The 22,475-nt window shown below is 41.6% G+C and overlaps 1 protein-coding gene across 3 annotated transcripts in view; it reads right to left on the bottom strand.

Annotated features, from left to right (window-relative positions):
- Positions 1-2,548: 2,548 nt before the first annotated feature.
- Positions 2,549-22,475, bottom strand: part of LOC139765029 (long-chain-fatty-acid--CoA ligase 4-like) — a 42,980-nt gene continuing 23,053 nt past the window's right edge. For all 3 annotated transcript variants that reach the window (XM_071692107.1, XM_071692104.1, XM_071692106.1), the window contains exon 2: positions 2,549-9,522. In XM_071692107.1, the coding sequence (XP_071548208.1) occupies positions 7,494-9,515 (2,022 nt within the window). In that variant the 5' untranslated portion in view covers positions 9,516-9,522 and the 3' untranslated portion in view covers positions 2,549-7,493. The remainder of the gene's footprint in view (positions 9,523-22,475) is intronic.

Here is a 22,475-nt window from a genome sequence, read left to right as displayed (position 1 = left end):
TTTTCTTTTTTGGTAAAAGCAAATACTGTGCTGCAGTAAAGTGAGACTTGATTGGAAATTACCTACGTTGCATTTCGGTCATGCAATGACCTGATCACTCACATCATTACAGCGTATCGCATGACATTAATCCCTGATTAGCAAGCCCTTTCAGGGGTCACGTCATGAACAGCCTCGTATCGACGTCTCTCTCTCTCTCTCTCTCTCTCTCTCTCTCTCTCTCTCTCTCTCTCTCTCTCTCTCTCTCTCTCTCTCTCTCTCTCTCTCTCTCTCTCTCTCTCTCTCTCTCTCTCTCTAACCGCATATTCCTAGTCACGTCAGCCGTTCGTGTACACCACCACTCGAACACGAACATTCTCTGCCACACTGAACACGGGTTTGCGCCGGAGTTTACTTCATGTCCTGACGAAGGGTAATCCCGCACCTCGCCCAGCGTCGAGGGGAAGGTCTTCAGCCATTCTGAACTCTGGTCTGAAGAGGATTACTCTGGCCTCTGCTAATGCTTCGATCCCTGGTACTCACCACCAGCCATTGCCCTAGGGGGTGTCAGACCATTCCAAGTGCATCAAAAGGAGAAAGTATTAAATCCATCTTTTACCTGCCAGTTTGTCTCTTTGTGGTCTTGTACTTCCCTTTTTATTATCTGCTCCGTTGTTCTTTTCCATCCACTATTCCTCCATTAACACCTGTGTCTCCCTTTATCCCTCTGTATCTCCCTTCTATGCCTGCTGGCCTCCCTGAATCTCTCCCTGCTTTCCTTTATATGTCTATCTTGATATATTTCAGCCATCTTGAAGTCCCTAACCTGCTTGTGTGTGTCCCGTCTGCTACATTGGTCTATCTGCTTGCCTACCTGCTTGCCCTTGATATATATATATATATATATATATTTTTTTTTTTTCTTTTTTATACTTTGTCGCTGTCTCCCGCGTTTGCGAGGTAGCGCAAGGAAACAGACGAAAGAAATGGCCCAACCCCCCCCCCCCCCCCCCATACACATGTACATACACACGTCCACACACGCAAATATACATACCTACACAGCTTTCCATGGTTTACCCCAGACGCTTCACATGCCTTGATTCAATCCACTGACAGCACGTCAACCCCTGTATACCACATCGCTCCAATTCACTCTATTCCTTGCCCTCCTTTCACCCTCCTGCATGTTCAGGCCCCGATCACACAAAATCTTTTTCACTCCATCTTTCCACCTCCAATTTGGTCTCCCTCTTCTCCTCGTTCCCTCCACCTCCGACACATATATCCTCTTGGTCAATCTTTCCTCACTCATTCTCTCCATGTGCCCAAACCATTTCAAAACACCCTCTTCTGCTCTCTCAACCACGCTCTTTTTATTTCCACACATCTCTCTTACCCTTACGTTACTTACTCGATCAAACCACCTCACACCACACATTGTCCTCAAACATCTCATTTCCAGCACATCCATCCTCCTGCGCACAACTCTATCCATAGCCCACGCCTCGCAACCATACAACATTGTTGGAACCACCATTCCCTCAAACATACCCATTTTTGCTTTCCGAGATAATGTTCTCGACTTCCACACATTTTTCAAGGCTCCCAAAATTTTCGCCCCCTCCCCCACCCTATGATCCACTTCCGCTTCCATGGTTCCATCCGCTGCCAGATCCACTCCCAGATATCTAAAACACTTCACTTCCTCCAGTTTTTCTCCATTCAAACTCACCTCCCAATTGACTTGACCCTCAACCCTACTGTACCTAATAACCTTGCTCTTATTCACATTTACTCTTAACTTTCTTCTTCCACACACTTTACCAAACTCAGTCACCAGCTTCTGCAGTTTCTCACATGAATCAGCCACCAGCGCTCTACCATCAGTGATTTATATATATATATATATATATATATATATATATATATATATATATATATATATATATATATATATATATATATGTATTATGATATCAAGGCAAGATATCATTCCCAACATTCACATGGCAGATTGTGTTTCCTCCGTATTCTATTACTCTTCCTGATGCAGGAAATTATTTCTCTCAGCCTAATGCATGAAGAAGAAAAAAAGAGGGGATCAGAAAACTGAATTTAAGGGTACAATTCAGTTTGGAAACAAGATTAATTTCGTCCCTGACCCAATTTTCTTCTTTTGTATCAGTTTTATTACATTTATATCAAAGACAGAAAAAAAATGCAACGTAGCTGTCTATGTGTAAATTACCTGTTGAATAAGGGTTAGAGATCTCCTGTGTATGTGTGTGTGTGTGTGTGTGTGTGTTTGTGTGTGTGTGTGTGTGTTTGAGTGTGTGTGTGTGTGTGTGTGTGTGTGTGTGTGTGTGTGTGTGTGTGTGTGTGTGTGTGTGTGTGTGTGTTTTAAATCCAACCTCACTTAAAGTCTTATCCACTGAAGAATGGATGTCTTCTTTTTTTTCGTTCGTACATTACGTCTTCGGGAGATAAGTGTTGGCGCAACACACAAATAGTATAGTCCAAACCTAGAGACAAACAGAGGAGTACTAAGGATAGAGAAACACATATATAAATTCGGATGTGGCCTAATTTATTAGGTCGAATGTTCATATATGTCCAATTATTGCTGGAAAATTGACCCTGGTAGTTCCCTCTGCCTGGGATAATAGCGTAGACAATGCAGGAGTTTGTGGTATACCCACGTAACAATTGCTTGCTTCAGAAATTGGTGAAGAAGAATGGTGATCAGAATCTCGTATTAGAAAACCCATTCGCCTTATGATACAGAGTCGATTAAACTATTCAATCATATATGTTTCATGATGGAAATGAGTTATTCACAATGAGAGAAAGGTGTGGAAGATAATGCTAAGATCATACACGCCTCAGTGTATATAATATGATACACGTTTGACGCAATATATGACCTTTACAAGAACATAATCTGTGGTTAAAGCTTCTTTCATTAGCTAAATGAAGTGATTTATATAAGATAAAGAAATCATATAAATGACTCGGATATATGTACAAGTCACTTATTTGCATGGATAATGTATATATATATATATATATATATATATATATATATATATATATATATATATATATATATATATATATATATATATATATATATATATATATATATATATATATATATATATATATCAAATTAACATTCGAAGCCTAGAAGTTCACAACCATCTTCAGAATTTTTTATTAAAAAAATAACACATCCTCACTATCATTACATAAACACATATGCAAACTTTAACATTTACATTATTGAATAATATTGAATAACCTTCAAGTAACAACAATTCCTAATTTATTTTTTCATGAAGATTAAAAACTTTTCGAAAGGTAAGAATCAACAAATAGTCTCGATTTGATCTTTTTTATATATAATTAATAGCACAAAAGCATCAACTTCTTTCCACACTATAGAAATTATATTTCCTCCACACAATAGAAATTATATTTCCTCCACACTATAGAAGTTATATTTCCTCCACACTATAGAAGTTATATTTCTTCCACACTATAGAAGTTATATTTCCTCCACACTATAGAAGTTATATATCCTTCACACTATAGAAGTTATATATCCTCCACACTATAGAGGTTACATTTCCTCCACACTATAGAAATTACATTTCCTCCACACTATAGAAGTTACATTTCCTCCACACTATAGAAGTTACATTTCCTCCACACTATAGAAATTACATTTCCTCCACACTATAGAAGTTACATTTCCTCTACATTGACATAAAACTGACTCTGAGAGATGATTACATCTGTCTCTCGCGAGATGGTCTGTGAACAGAATGATCGCTCCTTTTCCATATAAGTATTTCCAGGATGATGTTACCTTTGGAAGTGTTAGATAACTTTGTGACTCTCTTCTCCTTACGACTGGAACTAGAAATGCTGTGAAACTTCCGCTTCGTGTGTTTCCTTATGAATTTCGGAGGGTGAGGGAGTAAGACAGTGGAGACTTAGAAGAAAGGATTCTACATGTTGACTATATCTACATAGTAGATCTGACGGTGCAGTAGATAAGGCTTTAGTGCGAGTGGATGGATACAAAAAAAAAATAAAGTGTCTTAAGTTTAAGAAAGCTAGATGAGAGGAAACCCAGTTCATCAAACATCCTTTGGGGGTTATTTTCATAATGCTCTCTTATAATGCCTCCAAAATTCGTAAATCCTCTTCCTTGTCTCTTCTTTTTCCATTTCATAACCCATTCTACATTTCAAATAAGTCCAGGACTCGATTTGGACTTTTTGTCCGTGACTGGAGCCTCCAACGTTAAAAAAAAAAAGAAAACATATAACTTTTTGATGTAGTCCAATTCTGTTCGATCCTTGAGCACGACGATTCGACCCTTCTCTTACGATGGCCTGGCCTTTGATGTGACCCTTTTCTGGAACAGGTCATAAAGTTAGACCGTCGTTCCTTAAGTCGGACATTTAGGTTCAAAAGGTCGAACCATCGTGTAAGTACGGTTTACGACCTTCAGGAAATAATCGTATATATCAGCCTTGTGTAAGAAATGATTTACATTCAATAGTCGTACGTTTTTTAAGTCTTCCCTCCACACACTTGCAGCAGCAGTTTATTTCAGTGTGTCATTCTTTTTTTCTGGACATCTTAAGGGCAAATTTGCAAGCTAATTCCCATCTTTAAAAAGAAAATCAACGTAGGTCTTTAGGATAGATAATTCTCAGACTCTAGAAAGGATAGACAATCCTAAGACTCTAGAAAGGATAGATAATTCTCAGACTCTAGAAAGAATAGAGAATTATTCTTAAGACTCTAGAAAAGATAGATAATTATCCTCAGACTCTAGAAAGGATAGATAATTATCTTCAGACTCTAGAAATCACAGTCTCAGACTAGATAAAGAGCTGAAGATCGAGGACTGCAAATTTAGACTGTCTGGCCCATGAATCACGTCTCTCATTCCATAAAGAATAAATAAATCAGTTCGTTCATTTAATCACTTAACTGCCAATCTGAAGTGCTAATGCTAATCTTACAGTACGACCTCCCCAACATTTCGATAGGTGGACACATATACATTAAGTGGCTACAAAGACTTTATGAAAGATTCTCTGTTGTTTTTACTTTTAATGTTTCCCTGTTGTTTCGTATACCACATAAATGGATTTGGGTAAACTATTTCATTTACTGGTTATTGGTTTACTAGTTCGCGGATGAACCTCTGTAGGCTTTTCTTAGTAATAATGATAATAATAAAAAACAATAATGATAAAGAAGAGACTAAGATACAACTCTACTGAAATCAATTCGTATGAAGGGGCATTATCACTAGTGCCATATCTTTATCCTCTAAGAATCCTTCGATTTATTAGCCTCATGTGTTGCGCTAATCTCATCTGGCATGCGAGAAACACCTGCTGTATTAGCATCATTTACTATACTTGCTTTGCCTTGAAAATATGTGTTTCCAAAGAAAACTGGCAGGCTGGTCAACCAATAATTCTACTAATTAAGTGATGGAATAGATGAAGAATTAGAGTATAAAACGTTCCTCTTGACTAAGGCAAAATACAGAAGCACCGGGATTTCTAGGTTTGCAGAATCTCTTCTTAAAATCTTAAAAAGTACGAAATATAAGTGTGCAGAAAATAGCTAAGTTACCCTGGTTTTCCTTAAGTAGTGTATCAGTGAGTACTTTTACTTAAAACCCCGAGTACACTTGTACTGGAAAAAAAACTGGGATAGTTGAGAACACAATTGTCCTTGGGATAGAGACGTATCTGTCCCTGGGACAGAAATGTGTCTGCCGTGTTAGTCTTCCTAGTACTGTTGACACAGCAGGCTCAAGTTTTCTATGGCCTTGCCTCACCTAAGTAGTCATGCACTCCTTACATGTATTTCTCAACGTGCTTACAACAAAGCGTACAATGCAGAGTATGTTGGTTTCATATAATGATAATGCATCTAATCATGTCTTCTTTCGAGAGTAATTCTTATTCAGAACAGCTGCCATAATCATTAAGAAATGCGTCTCACGTTTACCAACTCTACTGAGACAATAGGAGATATAGTATTCATTTTGAAATCCCATCAAACCAGTAAAGATTTTAGATTCTCTGGGTATATACATCGGTGATCCTGTGTCTATAGCAAACTGTTTAAAAACCGTTTCATTATCGTGTCTACAACGGAACGTTAAAGTTTGTATGGCATCTACATAATGAAAACAATAATCCATATTGCACTGTGATGGCCAGTTGAACATCTGTAGGCTACATGAAGCTACACTACATAAAATGATCAGACATATCTCGGTATAGACGGTGAGCGATATATAATAATGTATCAGAAAAATAGCCCATTCACAACATGGCACTGTGATCAAGTATATCACATATATTGATATATAGTATTAATGATATAATGGTACAACTTGTTCCGACTGTCATGATAAGGACACGGAAAATATTCACATTTCAAGCTACGAAATTTGTGTTTTCATTTATGACAAGGGGGTTAGGGATTGGTGCTCTCTGGGCTTAGAGCATAAAAGATCAAATAGCTGGTCTGATAATGTAAAATACATTAGTTTATTAGCATCATTAAGCCATTTCCCCGCATACATAAGGTATTGAGCCCACAAAAATGTATGATTTATCAACGGCTGTAGTAGTGGGGAATTTTGGGTCAACAGCTGTAGTAGTGTTAGTTTTGAATAATCTCATCATCCAAGTTAATGAATCATATGGTCGAGAATGACACAAGCATCTAGATGGAGTACCACCTTAATGGCTGGGTATCCTGTTAGGAGACTAAAAGAATTTACTTGCCCCCACGCTACTTTGATCTGATTTGGATGTATCTTGTCCAAAGGTCTTCTTCACTGCTGTTGATAAATGAGTAAATATGTCGTGTGCAAACATCAAAGTTACTTCAACCATCTTTGGTAGAAGACGTACCTCATGATCCGTTAGATTAGATGAATTCCCAACATTCTCCAGGAATGTTCTTCAAACATCAGTGTTCACATCCATATCATGAAATGTTCTAGATATATATATGTATATATATATATATATAATGGTCGATCCTGTATAATCTCTATTTACATCGTATATAATACATCATATACCTGGTATAATGCAACACACACACACATACACACTGAATATGTCACCCTCAAGGCAAGAGGCGGAAATATACAAACAACTTCGAGATATACAAACGACTTCGTTCAACAAGACAAGATATAATATTCTCTGGGAACTTCATCGAGACATTACAACAGTTTAAGTACAAACAAATCTCTTACCTCTACGGCAACTCATTAACATTGTACCAGAGCTGTGAGATCTAATTGGTCGTGTGACAATTCAGCAGAAACCAACAATGACATCTTTAAGACAAATGTGTATATCCTATGTACATATTAACAAATGCAATGACCACAGGAGGGAACCAGCTAGTCTTCAAGGCTATAGGCTGCTCCCTGCACCCAAAGTGCACTAATCGAGCCGCGAGTACATGTTATGGACTGTGTTTTCGTAGTGGAGGCTTAGCTGCTTACGACGAAGCTTCAGTGCCGCCGTTACCAACCCTGTGTCTGGAGTCCAGGGTTCTAAAGTCAGGTACACGGCCGCTGGAACTTCCCACCGGTTCAATCCGCACTTCTTGCCATGAATCTGCAACTCCTTCAGGATGGATTCCTTCACTCTATCGTCCCTGCATAGCTCCTCCATGCTGACGCTCTCGTTGTCGATGCCAACGCTGGATGCTACTTTCCAGAGACGTTCTGCTGAGGGTACAACCACAGCCACAGTCTTGTCCTTGGTGGAGTCAGCGAAAACACAGATGTTCTCGACATTGGAGAGTGTCTTCAACTTGGACTCGGCGTTTCCAAGGGATACATATTCGCCGTGTTTCAACTTGACTAAGTCTTTCTTCCTGTCGATGATTTTCAACGAACCGCACGAGTTCATTTCGCCAATATCCCCTGTGCGGAACCACCTCATCCCATTTTCTTCGTAGAAGGACGCTTTGTTTTCCTCGGGGAGTTTGAAGTAACCTTTACCCACCACTGGTCCTCCTACTACTATCTCTCCGCGAGGGTTGGGCTTGTCGCTCACTCTGTAGTTCCCTTCCTCCCAGTCGATGAGCTTCATGATGACCCCAAGATTGGGTCCTCCAGTGTGTCCCGTGGAGACGTCATCCTCGTCCATCCCAGAGATGCAGGAGGACGTCTCCGTGGACCCATAACCCACCTGGATTGACACGTCGAAGATGGCCCTCATTGTCTCGTGAGTCTGGGGAGATAATGGAGCACCGCCCACCACCAGTCTCTTCAGGTACCCCCCGAGCTCCTCTTGGACCCTCCTGAAGATGAACATGTTCAGGAAATAAGACGTGAATGGGATGTATTCTAGCCAGAACTTGTATTTCACAGCCTCATTGAAGATCAAACTCTTTATCCATCCCTGTTGCTCAACTTTTTGAGAGACGCCTTTGATGATACGGTCTAGCACCAGAGGCACGGCGTTCATCACGGTGGGTTTGGCGACTTTGGCATCTCCGTTTGTGCCTTTCATGACCTTAGGACTGGTGCTGGTTAGCGTGAGAGGGGATGAGTAGAGAATAGTGGCACCCAGAGAGATGAGTGCTGTCTCTGAGGCCAATTCCATGATATGAGCAAGTGGTAGGAAGGAAAGATACCGGTCCTCTGGACCAACATTCATCTGGACGGAGTAAGCAATCACACTGGCTAAGATGTTGGAGTGTGAGAGTTCGACACCCTTGGGAGTGCCCGTGGAGCCACTGGTGTACATGATGATGGCCGTGTCATCGGCCTCAGGGACGGGTGTAGAAATATCGACCGATTTTGTATCGGCAATCAAGTCCTTGAAGGGCACTAACCCGACATCTTTGGGGAACTTACTAACATCTCCAACACCTTCTAGTTGGTCTTCCATTACGACGACCGTCTTCACCTTCGGACACTGCGACAGGATCCGCGTGACCCGGGGCAACAAGTCGCATGTAGTGAAGACGAGGGGCACCTCCGTCTCGCTGATACCATGGGCCACGCCTGCGTCCGTGAGGGTGGTGTAGAGTGTGACAACTGTGATACGGTGCTGGAGACAACCCATGGCTGCCACTAGCCACTCGGCTCTGGTCTCTGCGAAGACCACCACTCGATCTAGCGGCTGAAGACCTCTTACCCTCACGCCTAAACCCACGTCCACGGCCATCTGCTGCACCTCCGAGTAGGTCTTCCATCTGTACTCCCCGAGTCTGAGCTTCTCAAAAGTTTTGCCATTCTTTTCCGTCCTCTCCCTCTCCAGCAGCTGGCGCGTGGCGAGGCAAGGCTTCGAGCCGTAGACGGAGGTGGCATATCTGAGGGCCCCTGGGAGTGTGGTCACTCCAGCATCAAGGAACTTGGGTGCGAGTCCTGAGTCTGGAGGGTAAGGCTCTCCCGTCGGCTTAGCCTTCACATACCAGCCCTCAGCGGTCTGGACGCCACGCACCGCCATCCTGGAACTGGAAAACGGAAAGGTGTTAGTGGAAAGATGAGGAGAGAGGAAGATGGAGAGAGAAAGAGTGGAACATTGAGAACAACACAAAAATGGCTCTAGCAAATACAAAGGAAAACAAGAAAAAGAAGATAAAAACACACAATGATTATCTATCTATCTCTATCTATCTATCCTTTCTCTAACACAGTCATCACTACCACCATTTCTAAGTCTGATAAGTGAATCAGGTAAATAAAACCGTCTTAGAATTTCACTTACATAATGCTCAACACGATGTGTTTGTGTGTGTGTGTGTGTGTGTGTGTGTGTGTGTGTGTGTGTGTGTGTGTGTGTGTGTGTGTGTAAAATGAATTCTAAGTCACCAGCATCAGGTACACTGAAGTATAATACATTACCACGAAGTATGATTTCAGTGTGACACCAAAATCGACGCCGCTTCATCCACTCAAGTTTCTACCTTAAAACCTAAACGTGGAACCAACTCTGAGAAAGACGTACACACTCGAATTCCTAACCTTCAATACATCTACCTTATCTCGTGCGACAACATCAGACCCCAGAGTTATGTGGGAATTCTAACCTCTCACTGGGATGATATCGATCCAGACCACAGCAAAGCTTCATTCTTTCCCATCTTCCTTCTTCTTAATGTAAATGAATGCAAAAATTTTCATTCTGTCATTTATCAGAGGTAAATGTCCCATTTTCTTCCTTCATCGTCAATTTCTTCTTGCAAATTACGAAATGGAATCGCTATAATGTGAGGTTTGTTCATTTGTTGTTTCTATACCTATGATTTACCAGAGGCTGTGGGGTGGTCTCCCCTGATTACACGCCAGTGTAGGTGAATGATGTGGGCGCGACTTGTGAGCAGAACAGGCATCATGATTTGTGCGGAAGGATTTGGTTTGTGTGTGATCGGTGATGGAGGCAGGGTTTGTGACTGGTTTGTGGTGCGAAGCGTGGCTTCACACAAGGTGTGTGTGTGTGTGTGTGTGTGTGTGTGTGTGTGTGTGTGTGTGTGTGTGTGTGTGTGTGTGTGTGTGTGTGTGGTGTAGTATACGTCTAGTGATAGACTTGACCCCCAACCAAGGCGTAGCGCCTCAAGCAAGCTACCAACCTCCAACCCACACATCATCCTTCTGAGACATCAGTTCATCCCACCTGACCTCGACTTGCCTCTTACCCCGCAGGAGAACCCCGTCTATCATCCTCCCTTAATCACCGTGTAGGTAAAATGGCCCAGGAGTTTGTTTAAGGGATCTCCTGCAGGTGAAATAACCCCTGAGTTTGTGTAAGGGATTCCCCAGGTCCTTGGAGCAGCGGGCTCCACTAGGTAATGCCTGCTTCATAACCTTGCCTCAGTGGGGACCAACTCGCTACTCACACAAGGCTGAAGGCCACACTGAGGATTAGCGAGCGAGTCTGCCTTTTATAGAAAAGAAAACAGGTTGTAAGGGTCTACAGGATATAGCCAGATAGACTGACAGTTAGATGAACAGAGAAAACAGTGAGGGAAAAGTTGGTCAACTTATACAAGTAGTTTCTTATCTCCTTAAACCTCTTTTATACAATTAGATTAAAAGAGATTAGTTAGAAGCAAAGTGAGAAAAAGATAGAGAGAGACACATCAACATATGAACAAATAGAAATGGTATATAAGTGATAAGAAAGTAGAAATGAATACTCATTTATACTGGCAGCTGCACGAGATTTATATAAAAAGCTACACTAAATTTATATAGACAGTTATTCAAAGAAAAACAAACAAACGTATATGGTAACCATTGTTAAATATTTCGTCAAATTTTCCTTTCCTTGCACAATACTTAGAAGACTACCTATCCCAGAGAAGGCTATCTATCATAGTTATCCCAAGGGAGGCTATCTATCCCAGGGAAAGCTGTCTATTTCAAAGCAGGCTATCTATTCTAGGGTGGGCTGCTTATCACAGAGAAGGATATCTATCCAAGAGAGAACTATCTATCTAATGGTTGCCCTATCTGTCTTAGGAAATTGGAGGTCGATATTTTACGTAACCTATGACACGAGCTCCACATGTGAATTGCAGAAGCGACCAGCTGTCTGGCGGGATATATCAGAATCACTATCAGTATAAGCACATTGGTAAGGTAATTTTCAACCCTGTTCTTAGTGAGCATTAGGGCGAAACTAAAATATGTTCTTTGGTTTGGTTACCACATCTAAAGGAAGCATCAAGAATTAAGGCCAGAAGGGCCAGAGAAGGGAAACAAAGATGCTACACAATATCTAAAAAAAAGTTAGGTTTTCAGAGAGAGGTTAAAGGCCAAAAACGTGCCAGTTATGTAAGAGAGAAGAGTGTGGGGTGATTTGATCACAATGCTCAAGTCTATCAATCATTCTGATGAACAGGTCTTCGAAATATGCAAAGATAGAGCAGCTGGAAATACATGATAGAGCAGCTGGAAATACATAAAAAAAAAGGGGGGTTTAGAAAAAACGTGTTGAAAGAAGATATTAAGAATTGCTAAGATGATATCAGAATAGTTGATGAATGGATTAAGCTAAGGGGCAAGAGTGTGAATGATGAGGGTATACAAATTACCTATGAAAAAAGTTGTATGATTTGGGAAGTTCAAAAGATAGGAACCCCTTCGAGTGTGGAACACCATCAAACCCTGTCCAGTACAACTGGGAACTCTCTCTCTCTCTCTCTCTCTCTCTCTCTCTCTCTCTCTCTCTCTCTCTCTCTCTCTCTCTCTCTCTCTCTCTCTCTCTCTCTCACACACACACACACACACACACACACACACACAAGCCATGATGGCTGGATGAGGCAACCTGCCATAAAAAAAAAAAAAGTAACAGGTTTAATATTTTTTCCTCGTTTTCAATTTCAGAATTTTCGTATCTTCTCACGAGAGATAAAAACTGGGTTCACAGTTTTTTTTCAGTTATATCTCATCCTTTAAAGAAACGCACAGAGCTGCATAATGCAGGTAAAATGGCTAGAATTACAGATGAAATGTTTTTGAATTTTTGTATAAGATTACAGATGAAATGGTATCAAATTTCATATAAATTTGTTCTAGCTAAGCTTTAAAGCCGGGAAAATTTATTTATATCATGACTTGTCCGAGAATATAATACTAATACACACAAATGATTCACAAAACACATGCGTCATAATCTCTAGAAATATCTCAATTTTCATCATCTCTTGTATTTAAAGTCTAGTAGATTCACTATTAGTAATACATATTTATGTTTAATCCATCCAGCTCGCGTTATACATTTCTCATTGTCCACATCCTATTTAAAATCGTTAATATAATTCATGTTTCATCATTCATGAGATATTATACATCACCCTCACCGTACACACCTGCATGAGGTATTATACATCACCCTCACCGTACACACCTACATACATCACCCTCACCGTACACACCTTCATACATCATCCTCACCGTACACACCTTCATACATCATCCTCACCGTACACACCTGCATGAGGTATTATACATCACCCTCACCGTACACACCTACATACATCATCCTCACCGTACACACCTTCATACATCATCCTCACCGTACACACCTGCATGAGGTATTATACATCACCCTCACCGTACACACCTACATGCCACATGTCACCTGTACTCATTTGAAAACCCCTTTTTTCTTGCTAGTATTCGGGCGTGCGCTGCATCAAGCAGGAGGAACTAGGAAGGTCATGGAGGAGATATCTTACCCCACGTTGTTGTGGGTCACGCCCCTGTTGCTAGCAGGGTAAAATAGCTCGGTCTCCGGGCTTGTGTGAGAGTGTGGGGGGGAGTGTGTGAGAGTGTGGGGGGGAGTGTGTGCCCATAAACACCCTTCGGTGCTGGCCCTCTGAAGCTTGGTGACGGTAAAGTGTTTCTCCTGGGATTAGTGTGTGTGTGTGTGTGTGTGTGTGTGTGTGTGTCTGTGTGTCTGTCTGTCTGTGTGTGTGTGTGTGTGTGTGTGTGTGTGTGTGTGTGTGTGTGTGTGTGTGTGTGTATTCATATGCTTCTCTGGGTACACATACATATATTAAGGACATGTATGTGTCGATATTGAGTATGTGTGTATCTTTTTGTGTGTGTGTGTGTCTGTCTATAACACGCGAGTGTGTGTATGTGGACGGCTGTCGAAATGAACATTATTGCCTGGAGAGAGAGAGAGAGAGAGAGAGAGAGAGAGAGAGAGAGAGAGAGAGAGAGAGAGAGAGAGAGAGAGAGAGAGAGAGAGGCACCCATCATCGACACATCTCTACCACACTACTCATCAAGTCATGAAGTCTTTGTAAACTCACATAATCTACATCGGTCAAAAATCCTCTACATGTAGAACTACTGGACGATGATATTCCCAATAATATTCGTTCACTTGAATATTCGTAATGCCTCCCACATCTTATCACTTGTCGTAATACAACACAGGGTGTCGTCCATCCTTAGTTTCCCATGCATCCTGAATCACTTCTTCTGGTAGAAAGATAAAACGAAAATTGTCCAGTTGGTTCCTCCATGAAGACCTTCCCTTCTCCAAACAGGTTGATAAAACTGTTCTAAGCTTGGTTATGACAATTGTACATAACCCACCCCCACCTCACCCATACACACACACACACACACACACACACACACACACACACACACACACACACACACACACAATCTTCAGTCCAGAAACAAGTATGCCATTTCGACCTTGGCAGACTGGAAGAAGTTGGTAATTTCCTGGATCAGGTTCATCCCTTGTTTTTCTTCCAGGAGTGAGTCTCTGGAACCTCAGAGAGAGAGAGAGAGAGAGAGAGAGAGAGAGAGAGAGAGAGAGAGAGAGAGAGAGAGAGAGAGAGAGAGAGAGACTGGAGCCTCCAGCTGAATTCAAAGGGTCACTAAGAGGGAGTTAGTTTTAACTGCCTTCTGTTTTTTCCTCAACTGTTGTTAAATCTGTCTCTCTTTGTCTTCATCTTTCTCTCCTTCCCTGACTTTGACTCTCTCTCTCTCTCTCTCTCTCTCTCTCTCTCTCTCTCTCTCTCTCTCTCTCTCTCTCTGCCGGGCTGCCTGTCACCAGCCTTCACATTACCATATATAGGAGACGTAGGGAAATCTGGAGGCGGGAAAGACCGATAAGCAGTCTCCCCTCTCTCTCTCTCTCTCTCTCTCTCTCTCTCTCTCTCTCTCTCTCTCTCTCTCTCTCTCTCTCTCTCTCTCTCTCTCTCAGGTCTGTCAATACTGCCTCCAGACCGGCCATCCAATTAAGCCAGAAACAGTGTCCTTGTTACCGTTCACTCTACCTACAGATTTTCACCATTTCATACAACCCAACCCAGCCAACAGGCTAACAAACGAAAAAAAAAAAAAATTCAAATATATATCACAAGTGATAAAGCCAATGAATGTTCACATATATGCATGTACGCTTATAAAGATAGAACACACACACACACTCCCCTGGCCTAGGATGAGGTGTGTGTGTGTGTGTGTGTGTGTGTGTGTGTGTGTGTGTGTTGATATATACTCAGGATAACAAAAATATGGCACGTATACACAAGGTTAAGAGACAGGGCAACAGTACTGCAAAACCCTCTCCCTGCAACACACAAATAATCATCGCACATCCAACTTTTATTGTCTATGTAACTTTCCTCCCTATGTGCCAGAGATGTATGCACATACATTTGACAAACCACTTGAAATGTTATTCATAATGTCGTTGGGGAAAGGTAGGGCGCTACGGAAGAGGAAGAGGACAAGTCATATCTATCTTTAAGAAAGGAGACAGCGAGAAGCGGCTGAACTACCGACCAGTCTTCTTGACAAGTATAGTATGTACAAACTGGAAGAGATAATCTTGAAAAGACTTCTTACAAAGGAAAGACTACCTTAAGTGAGTACCAGCACAGGTTCTAGGAAAGATTCCTACGAAGGAGTGATCCCCGTGTTCGATGAAAGAGAAGATTGGATGGATTGTCTGTAGCTGGACTGCTGGAAAGCCTTTGACCCTATTACCACGCAAGAGGTTGATAATGGTGGTGGACCTTAAGGAAGAAATAAGCTGAAAGCTGTATCGAGAGAAAGAAGATAATGTCGGTGTGAGGGAACAAAGGACGCATGTCAGGGAAGTCATCTGGAAATGGGTTGTGGTCACCAGTGGCATATGGTAGGGCTCTGTTCTGGGACCACTTCTCTTCTTCATTTAGAGAAAAGACTCGATGGAAGGATTGGATTCCTAATCTAAATACGTTTGCGGATGATGCTAAAGTCATGAGGGAAAGAAGGAAGTGTGGAGGGTTGCATAAGCTTACAATATGACACAGACAAGCTCTAAAGTTGGAGTGGTATATGGTTGATGGAATTCATCCGCGTGTGAATTCAAGTAATGAAACTGAGACACACACTGAGGGAAGGACTCAGTAAGAATATCATCAAGCTGGATATAAGCTGCAGGAATCTGTGTATGAGAAGAACTGGGGAAATGGAATCACCCTTGACGTATCACCAGAGTCCTACATTAGAAGAATTGGAGAGGAGACAAACTGTCTGTTGACAAATAGAACCAAAAAATTCAAGTAGTTGGTTCAAGAAATATTCAGTAAGCTATCCTGATCTTACATAAAGCCAAGACTAGAATATCAGTTTGGTCACCGCACCGAAAGAAGCCCAGAGAACTAATAGAGAAGGTCCTCAGGAGACTAACACAGATAATATCAGATATAGAAGAGCTGAGTTACGGAAAGGGGTACAGGGCCTTAAATTTTACCAAAATGGATGACTGAAGAGTGAGGCGTGACCTGATCACAAATGTGAAGTTTTTAAAGCAGTTCGATGATTCAACAGTGCACAGTTCTTTGAAAGGTGCAGGGACACAACAATCATAGACATATAACGAAATTGAGCTAAAAATTTCTTAGAAGAGATGCAGATAGAATACTCTTATAGCATACAAGCGTATGAATGGAGTCAATTATATAACAAAACTATGAATGTAGACAGCATACTAGGGTTTAAAATGCGGTATAATAGTGGGGAAAATTCAAGAGGTGGGGACCTACGAGTGTATAACTACCTCCCCCATACAATATGAATATGTAATTACAAATGGATAAATATAGGAACACACTCAACACACACACACACACACACACACACACACACACACACGGAGAAGCGACTCCAGCCTTAAATTTTCCATTACCCAAACACACACAGACAAGCAGAACTAACACTGTGAAACAAACGCCCAGATTGGAATGCCTGAACTCCTCTGTCGGGGGCCCAGGTTGGCTGAATGTTTCCCTACGCAATATAACTGTACTTAGAGGCGTAATGGGGCATTCGATCATAAAAATTGGCCGATTGGGAGCATGGCACGAATACTGGGAGTTGTTAGGACTGAAAATGGGTTTTTAATATGGAATTTATTGTGGGCGAGAGCTATAAGGGGAAGGTATGCTTTACGGAGATGTGGGGTGTGTAAGTGTGTGTGTGTGTGTTTGTGAGAGAGAGAGAGAGAGAGAGAGATCAACTAAACCGATCAAAATGATCTACATTAGACTTACATAACGCGATAACAAAGGCATTTACGTTGATTCTCATCTGTCAATAATCATTGATAATGGTTCTACAATGCAACAATAATAAAGTCATTTATGATTTATGTATCATAGCAGATAACTGATCATAATTGGTCTATAAAGAATCGCAGGTATAGAGTTCTATGATGCCTGTCTATACCTCCACACCAACGTTCGTGTTCAAAGGGGATTCGAATGCCAGTTCTCCGTGTGAGAATGGGTTCATAGATGCTCACTTGAGGGTTCATGTTCAGGGCCTCACGAGAGTGTAATCCGAGCCTATACACATTAAGATTTGGAGAACGTCTGAATGTGGAAATCTTCCAAATTTGGAGACACTTCAAATGTAGTAATCCTCCAAAATAAGGTGGCCCTCCAAATGTGGTGACCCTCCAGATGTGGTGACCCTCCAAATATGGTGACCCTCCAAATGTGAAGGAGAAAAAAAAAAGAGGAGGAAGACGAAGACGAAGAAGGAGAGTAAGAAGATTAAGAAACAAAAGAGAAACAAAGAAAAGGGGAAAAAAAAAAAGGCCTGTCAGAATCCCATATAAAAACAAAAAAAAAAATCTCTAGATCTCCTTTCCTGTGTTGGTATCCCCGTTTTCGTTCCCAGAAGTCGGCATCCCGCTGGTCGTTTTCGTGATATAACGCCACACTGAGATGGAGCATTGGGGAAGTAGGGAAATAATAGGGCAGGGATCCAGCAGGACCTGGCACTGCTGGTGGCGCCCTTCAGACTGAAACACCTATTGGAACAGCTTGGGATGACTGGGATATGAAGACCAACCTGAGTGAATGGGCATGGAAAAGAAATGATTGTGGATAAAACTGGTTTTAAAAACTGGTGGAAATAGGTGGAAATGGGGGAGGAAATAATAGGCGTTGAAATTAGGTGTGTGGAATGGGACGTGGAATTAGGACATTTCACCTCCGGCTGAATTGTGGTAGGAAATGTGGTGAGGACATTACACCCAGCAAATTGGATGAGACCAGAAATGGTAATGGTGTATATGGAGTCTTAAATCCTCGGCAAAACTGTGCTAAATACTGACACCTAAAAATTTAAGATAGAGGGGAAGGTAATTCGATAATCCTGTGCTATGAATCTCTGAAATAGTGGTGCATATTAATGTAATCAGTGCTGAAAAATAGGAAACCCTGATTTGAAACATGTGGTACCGGTAGTTCAGAAAATTTGGAAATGACTCTGTGCCAAACTCAATGTTAAAATCATGAAACAGAAAAATTAGTTTAACGAATGGCAGAAAGCGAGTGAAACAATTAAAGAAATTGGAGAAGTGATGATTGGAAATTGGGCGATTAGAGTTTGAGACCCGGGAGAGATGATTGGAAGTTGGGCGAACTTGAGTCTAAAAATCTGGGAGTGATGATTGGAAATTGGACGATTAGAGTTTGGAAATAAGGGAAGTCATGATTGGACATTGGGCGATGGGATCTATAAATTGGGAAGATTATTAGAAATTGGGAGGATAGGGCATGAAATTGGGGAAATCAATGAAATAGGACTACCTGACCAATTAGGTAAGGTAAAGAAAAATTAAATGTCTAAGGCCAGAAACTGGTAAAAGTAAAATTAAGGAAAAATTTAGAAATTTTCCATGAATTTTCAAAAAATTTGCGAAAAGACATTGAATATGAAAAAAAAATCGTCATATCAGTTACAGTCATAAAAAAAAAAATTCAAAGTACACTCCTTTTTTTATAACTTTCTCGAGCAAAGATCTAAAATATCGTATTGAAAAAAATATGTAAAGTGTCGCTATACGTAAAGTGTGAGTGCCGCTATATGTAACGTGTGAACGTCACTATATGCAAAGTGTGAACGTCGCTATATGTAACGTGTGAACGTCACTATATGCAAAGTGTGAACGTCGCTATATGTAACGTGTGAACGTCACTATATGTAAAGTGTGAACGTCGCTATATGTTAAGTGTGAACGTCGCTATATGTAAAGTGTGAACGTCGCTATATGTAAAGTGTGAACGCCGCTATATGTAACGTGTGAACGTCGCTATATGTAAAGTGTGAACGCCGCTATATGTAACGTGTGAACGTCGCTATATGTAAAGTGTGAACGCCACTATATGTAAAGTGTGAACACCGCTATATGTAAAGTGTGAACGCCGCTATATGTAAAGTGTGAACGTCACTATATGTAGTGTGAACGTCACTATATGTAAAGTGTGAACGCCGTCATATGTAAAGTGTGAACGTCACTATATGTAAAGTGTGAACGCCGCTATATGTAAAATGTGAACGCCGCTATATGTAAAGTGTGAACGCCGCTATATCAAAAGTGAGACCAACCGTTGTGTACCCGGTGAGGGCGTTCATCTCCCAGTATGAATATTTATAGGTTTCTCTGTGATACCTGAGCGAAAATACCGGTAGCGAGTATGGAGACCACTGCAGTGAATGACACATGCGACGAAAAGCCTTTGAAGAGAGAGAGAGAGAGAGAGAGAGAGAGAGAGAGAGAGAGAGAGAGAGAGAGAGAGAGAGAGAGAGAGATACTCGGCTCAGGGGAAAAATCTATTGAAGTTCGGTAAACCCGTAGGAAGGTGGTGAAATATCGCCCTTGTCGGTATCCCCGGGGGGATTACTATGACATCTGCACACATGCAGCTAAGTGTCTGAGACGAAAAATAAAGGATAAGAATATGGACGATACGATGTCTTCTGAAACACTGTATAGACTAATGATTAGAAAAGAAAAATAATCTTGTCCTTAAATAATGAGAGTTGGTTTCTGGTGTATGGACGAAGGTGTGACCTGACCGTGAGGTGAGGTCAAGACACACACACACACACACACACACACACACACACACACACACACACACACACACAGACACACACATACACACGTATAAACAAATTACCTCAGCACTATATCTATTTCCATTATCCCCCTCCCCTGCATTGTGTCTACTTCCTTTGCATTATGTCTACCTCCCCTGCATTATGTCTACTTCCCGTGCATTATGTCTACCTCCCCTGCATTATGTCTACCTCCCCTGCATTATGTCTACCTCCCCTGCATTATGTCTACCTCCCCTGCAATATGTCTACCTCCCATGCAATATGTCTACCTCCCTTCATTATCTCCCCTCCTCTTCCCCTGCACTATTATCCTCTCCCCCCTGCATTAACCCCTCCCACACACCATCATCACCACCTTCCTTCCCCACCCTGCACTACCACCAGAACCCCTCCCTCTCCTCCCTCGTTCACCTAACCCCCCCCCCCCCAGCAACGTCTTCCACATCAAAATGTAATCAACATTCTCCAGTCCCATCATACATCTTCACATCACTAGTTCGTGTTCACATATATACCCTGCACAAGTTGGGTATTACCCACCTTGTGTGGGGGGGTATATACATTCCCTAATTACCCAAAGTAATTAGGGAATGACTAATTAAATCCTTTGGCTATAAAGTCCATAACGGGCATCATCGACTTTGGGTAATTACCTGCAATTACGCCACTAATAACAGTGGTCATTTCAACCTTTTTTTTTTCTCATCATTAGGATCTTATACTCCAGATCAACAAAAAAAAATGGTCTCGATGCAGACGCCATGCACTCGTTAACACAGTTCATTAATCTACTCGTTAACCGTTTCGTTATACGAAGCGGTTCGTTAAATTGGGTAACTACCGACCAGTTTAAGTAATCGCAGAGAATTGCTGTCGAAGTCAGAAACTCATGCATCACTCGAGGGGGAAAACATCCATTTATGCAGGACCAAGATTAACACAAAAGTGTACAACTAGCACTGAAATACTAGCAGACAACAAACATCAAAATACTAAGATGAACACTAATACTAGACCACTAGCATCAAGTGCTACAGTGCTAGTATCAACAACTAGCACTAAAGTACTAGCATCCCTAACTAGCACTTGAGTATTAGCATCAACAACTAATCCTACAGTACTAGCATTTACTTGCACTACTACTAGTTATAGCATCAAAAACATAGCAGTAAAATACTAGGATTAAGAACTAGCATTACAATACTAGTATCAGTAACTAGCACTACAGTATTAGCATCAACAACTAGTACTACAGTACTACTAGCATCAACTAGCATTACTGCCAGTAATAGCATTAACAACCAGTACTACAATACTAGTATGAACAACGAGCATTGCAACGCTAGTATCAGTTACTAGCATCCTCTCTCTCTCTCTCTCTCTCTCTCTCTCTCTCTCTCTCTCTCTCTCTCTCTCTCTCTCTCTCTCTCTCTCTCCCCCCCCCCACAGCAGGACCTCTATACACCCCTGTTCCTCCCCACCCGTCTCTTGCCTCGTCTTACTAAAATCCCTCTCCTCCTTGAGGGCCCACAATACAAGGCCACTTTCTCTCCTTTATTTCCCCGTGGAAAAGGGCCAATATGTTTAACAGGAAGAAGCATAATAAAACCACAGGAGTCTTTTCTTTACGACAGACCCAGCCATGTCTACGTAAGTCTTTCTTCTTTTTTTTTTTTGTTTAAATTTTATTTCCATCTTGATGCATATAAAATTCTCTCCCCCTGCCCCCTCTCCTCCATACTTTATCACTGTTTCCCGCGTTAGCAAGGTAGTGCCAGAGATAGACGAAGATAGGCAGCATTTCTTCATATCCATTCTCCAGCTGTCATGGGCAATGCACCGATGATACAGCCCCTTATCCAAAACCAGGCACCACGGATCTCTTTATGGTTTCCCCCAAGCCGTTTCTCCACCCATTATTTGACAGTACGTCGACCCCTGTATACCATACCGTCTCAATTCACTCTATCCCGTGCATGCCCTTCATCCTTGTGCATGTTCAGGTCCCTGTCTTGCAAAATCTATCTCACTCCAACCTTCCATTTCCAATTAGGTCAACCGGTTCTCCTTCCCACCTCCACATCTCACACCCACATATCCTCTCTGTCAACCTCTCCTCACTCATTCTCTCCATAAGTCACTTCGTTGTGTATTTTCAATTTCTCGTTGAAATTTTATGCATATGTTTTATAGATCTTTCGAAATGATTTATGAGATTTCTTGTAAATTCTGTGTTTAGAGCGTATGAGAAAGGTGAGAGGTGGGCAGATTAGAAAGGGTAGTGAGTGGTGGGATGAAGAGGTAAGGTTGTTAGTGAAAGAGCAACGAGAGGCGTTTGGACGACACTTACAAGGAAGGAGCGCAAATGACTGGGAGATGTATAAAAAAAAAAAGCGGCAGGAGGTCAAGAGAAAGGTGGGGTCAGTGTGTTGTTGATTGCTTGGTTGAGGATGTTCACTGTATGTATGGAGCTTGGTAAGGTGCATGAGGATTGGCGGAATGCATGCACAGTGCCAATGTACAA

This window comes from Panulirus ornatus, chromosome 52 (genome assembly GCF_036320965.1).
Source record: "Panulirus ornatus isolate Po-2019 chromosome 52, ASM3632096v1, whole genome shotgun sequence".
Classification (NCBI taxonomy): domain Eukaryota; kingdom Metazoa; phylum Arthropoda; class Malacostraca; order Decapoda; family Palinuridae; genus Panulirus; species Panulirus ornatus.
The sequence above is the reverse complement of the archived record's forward strand: the minus strand, read 5'-3'. Positions and strand labels throughout refer to the sequence as shown.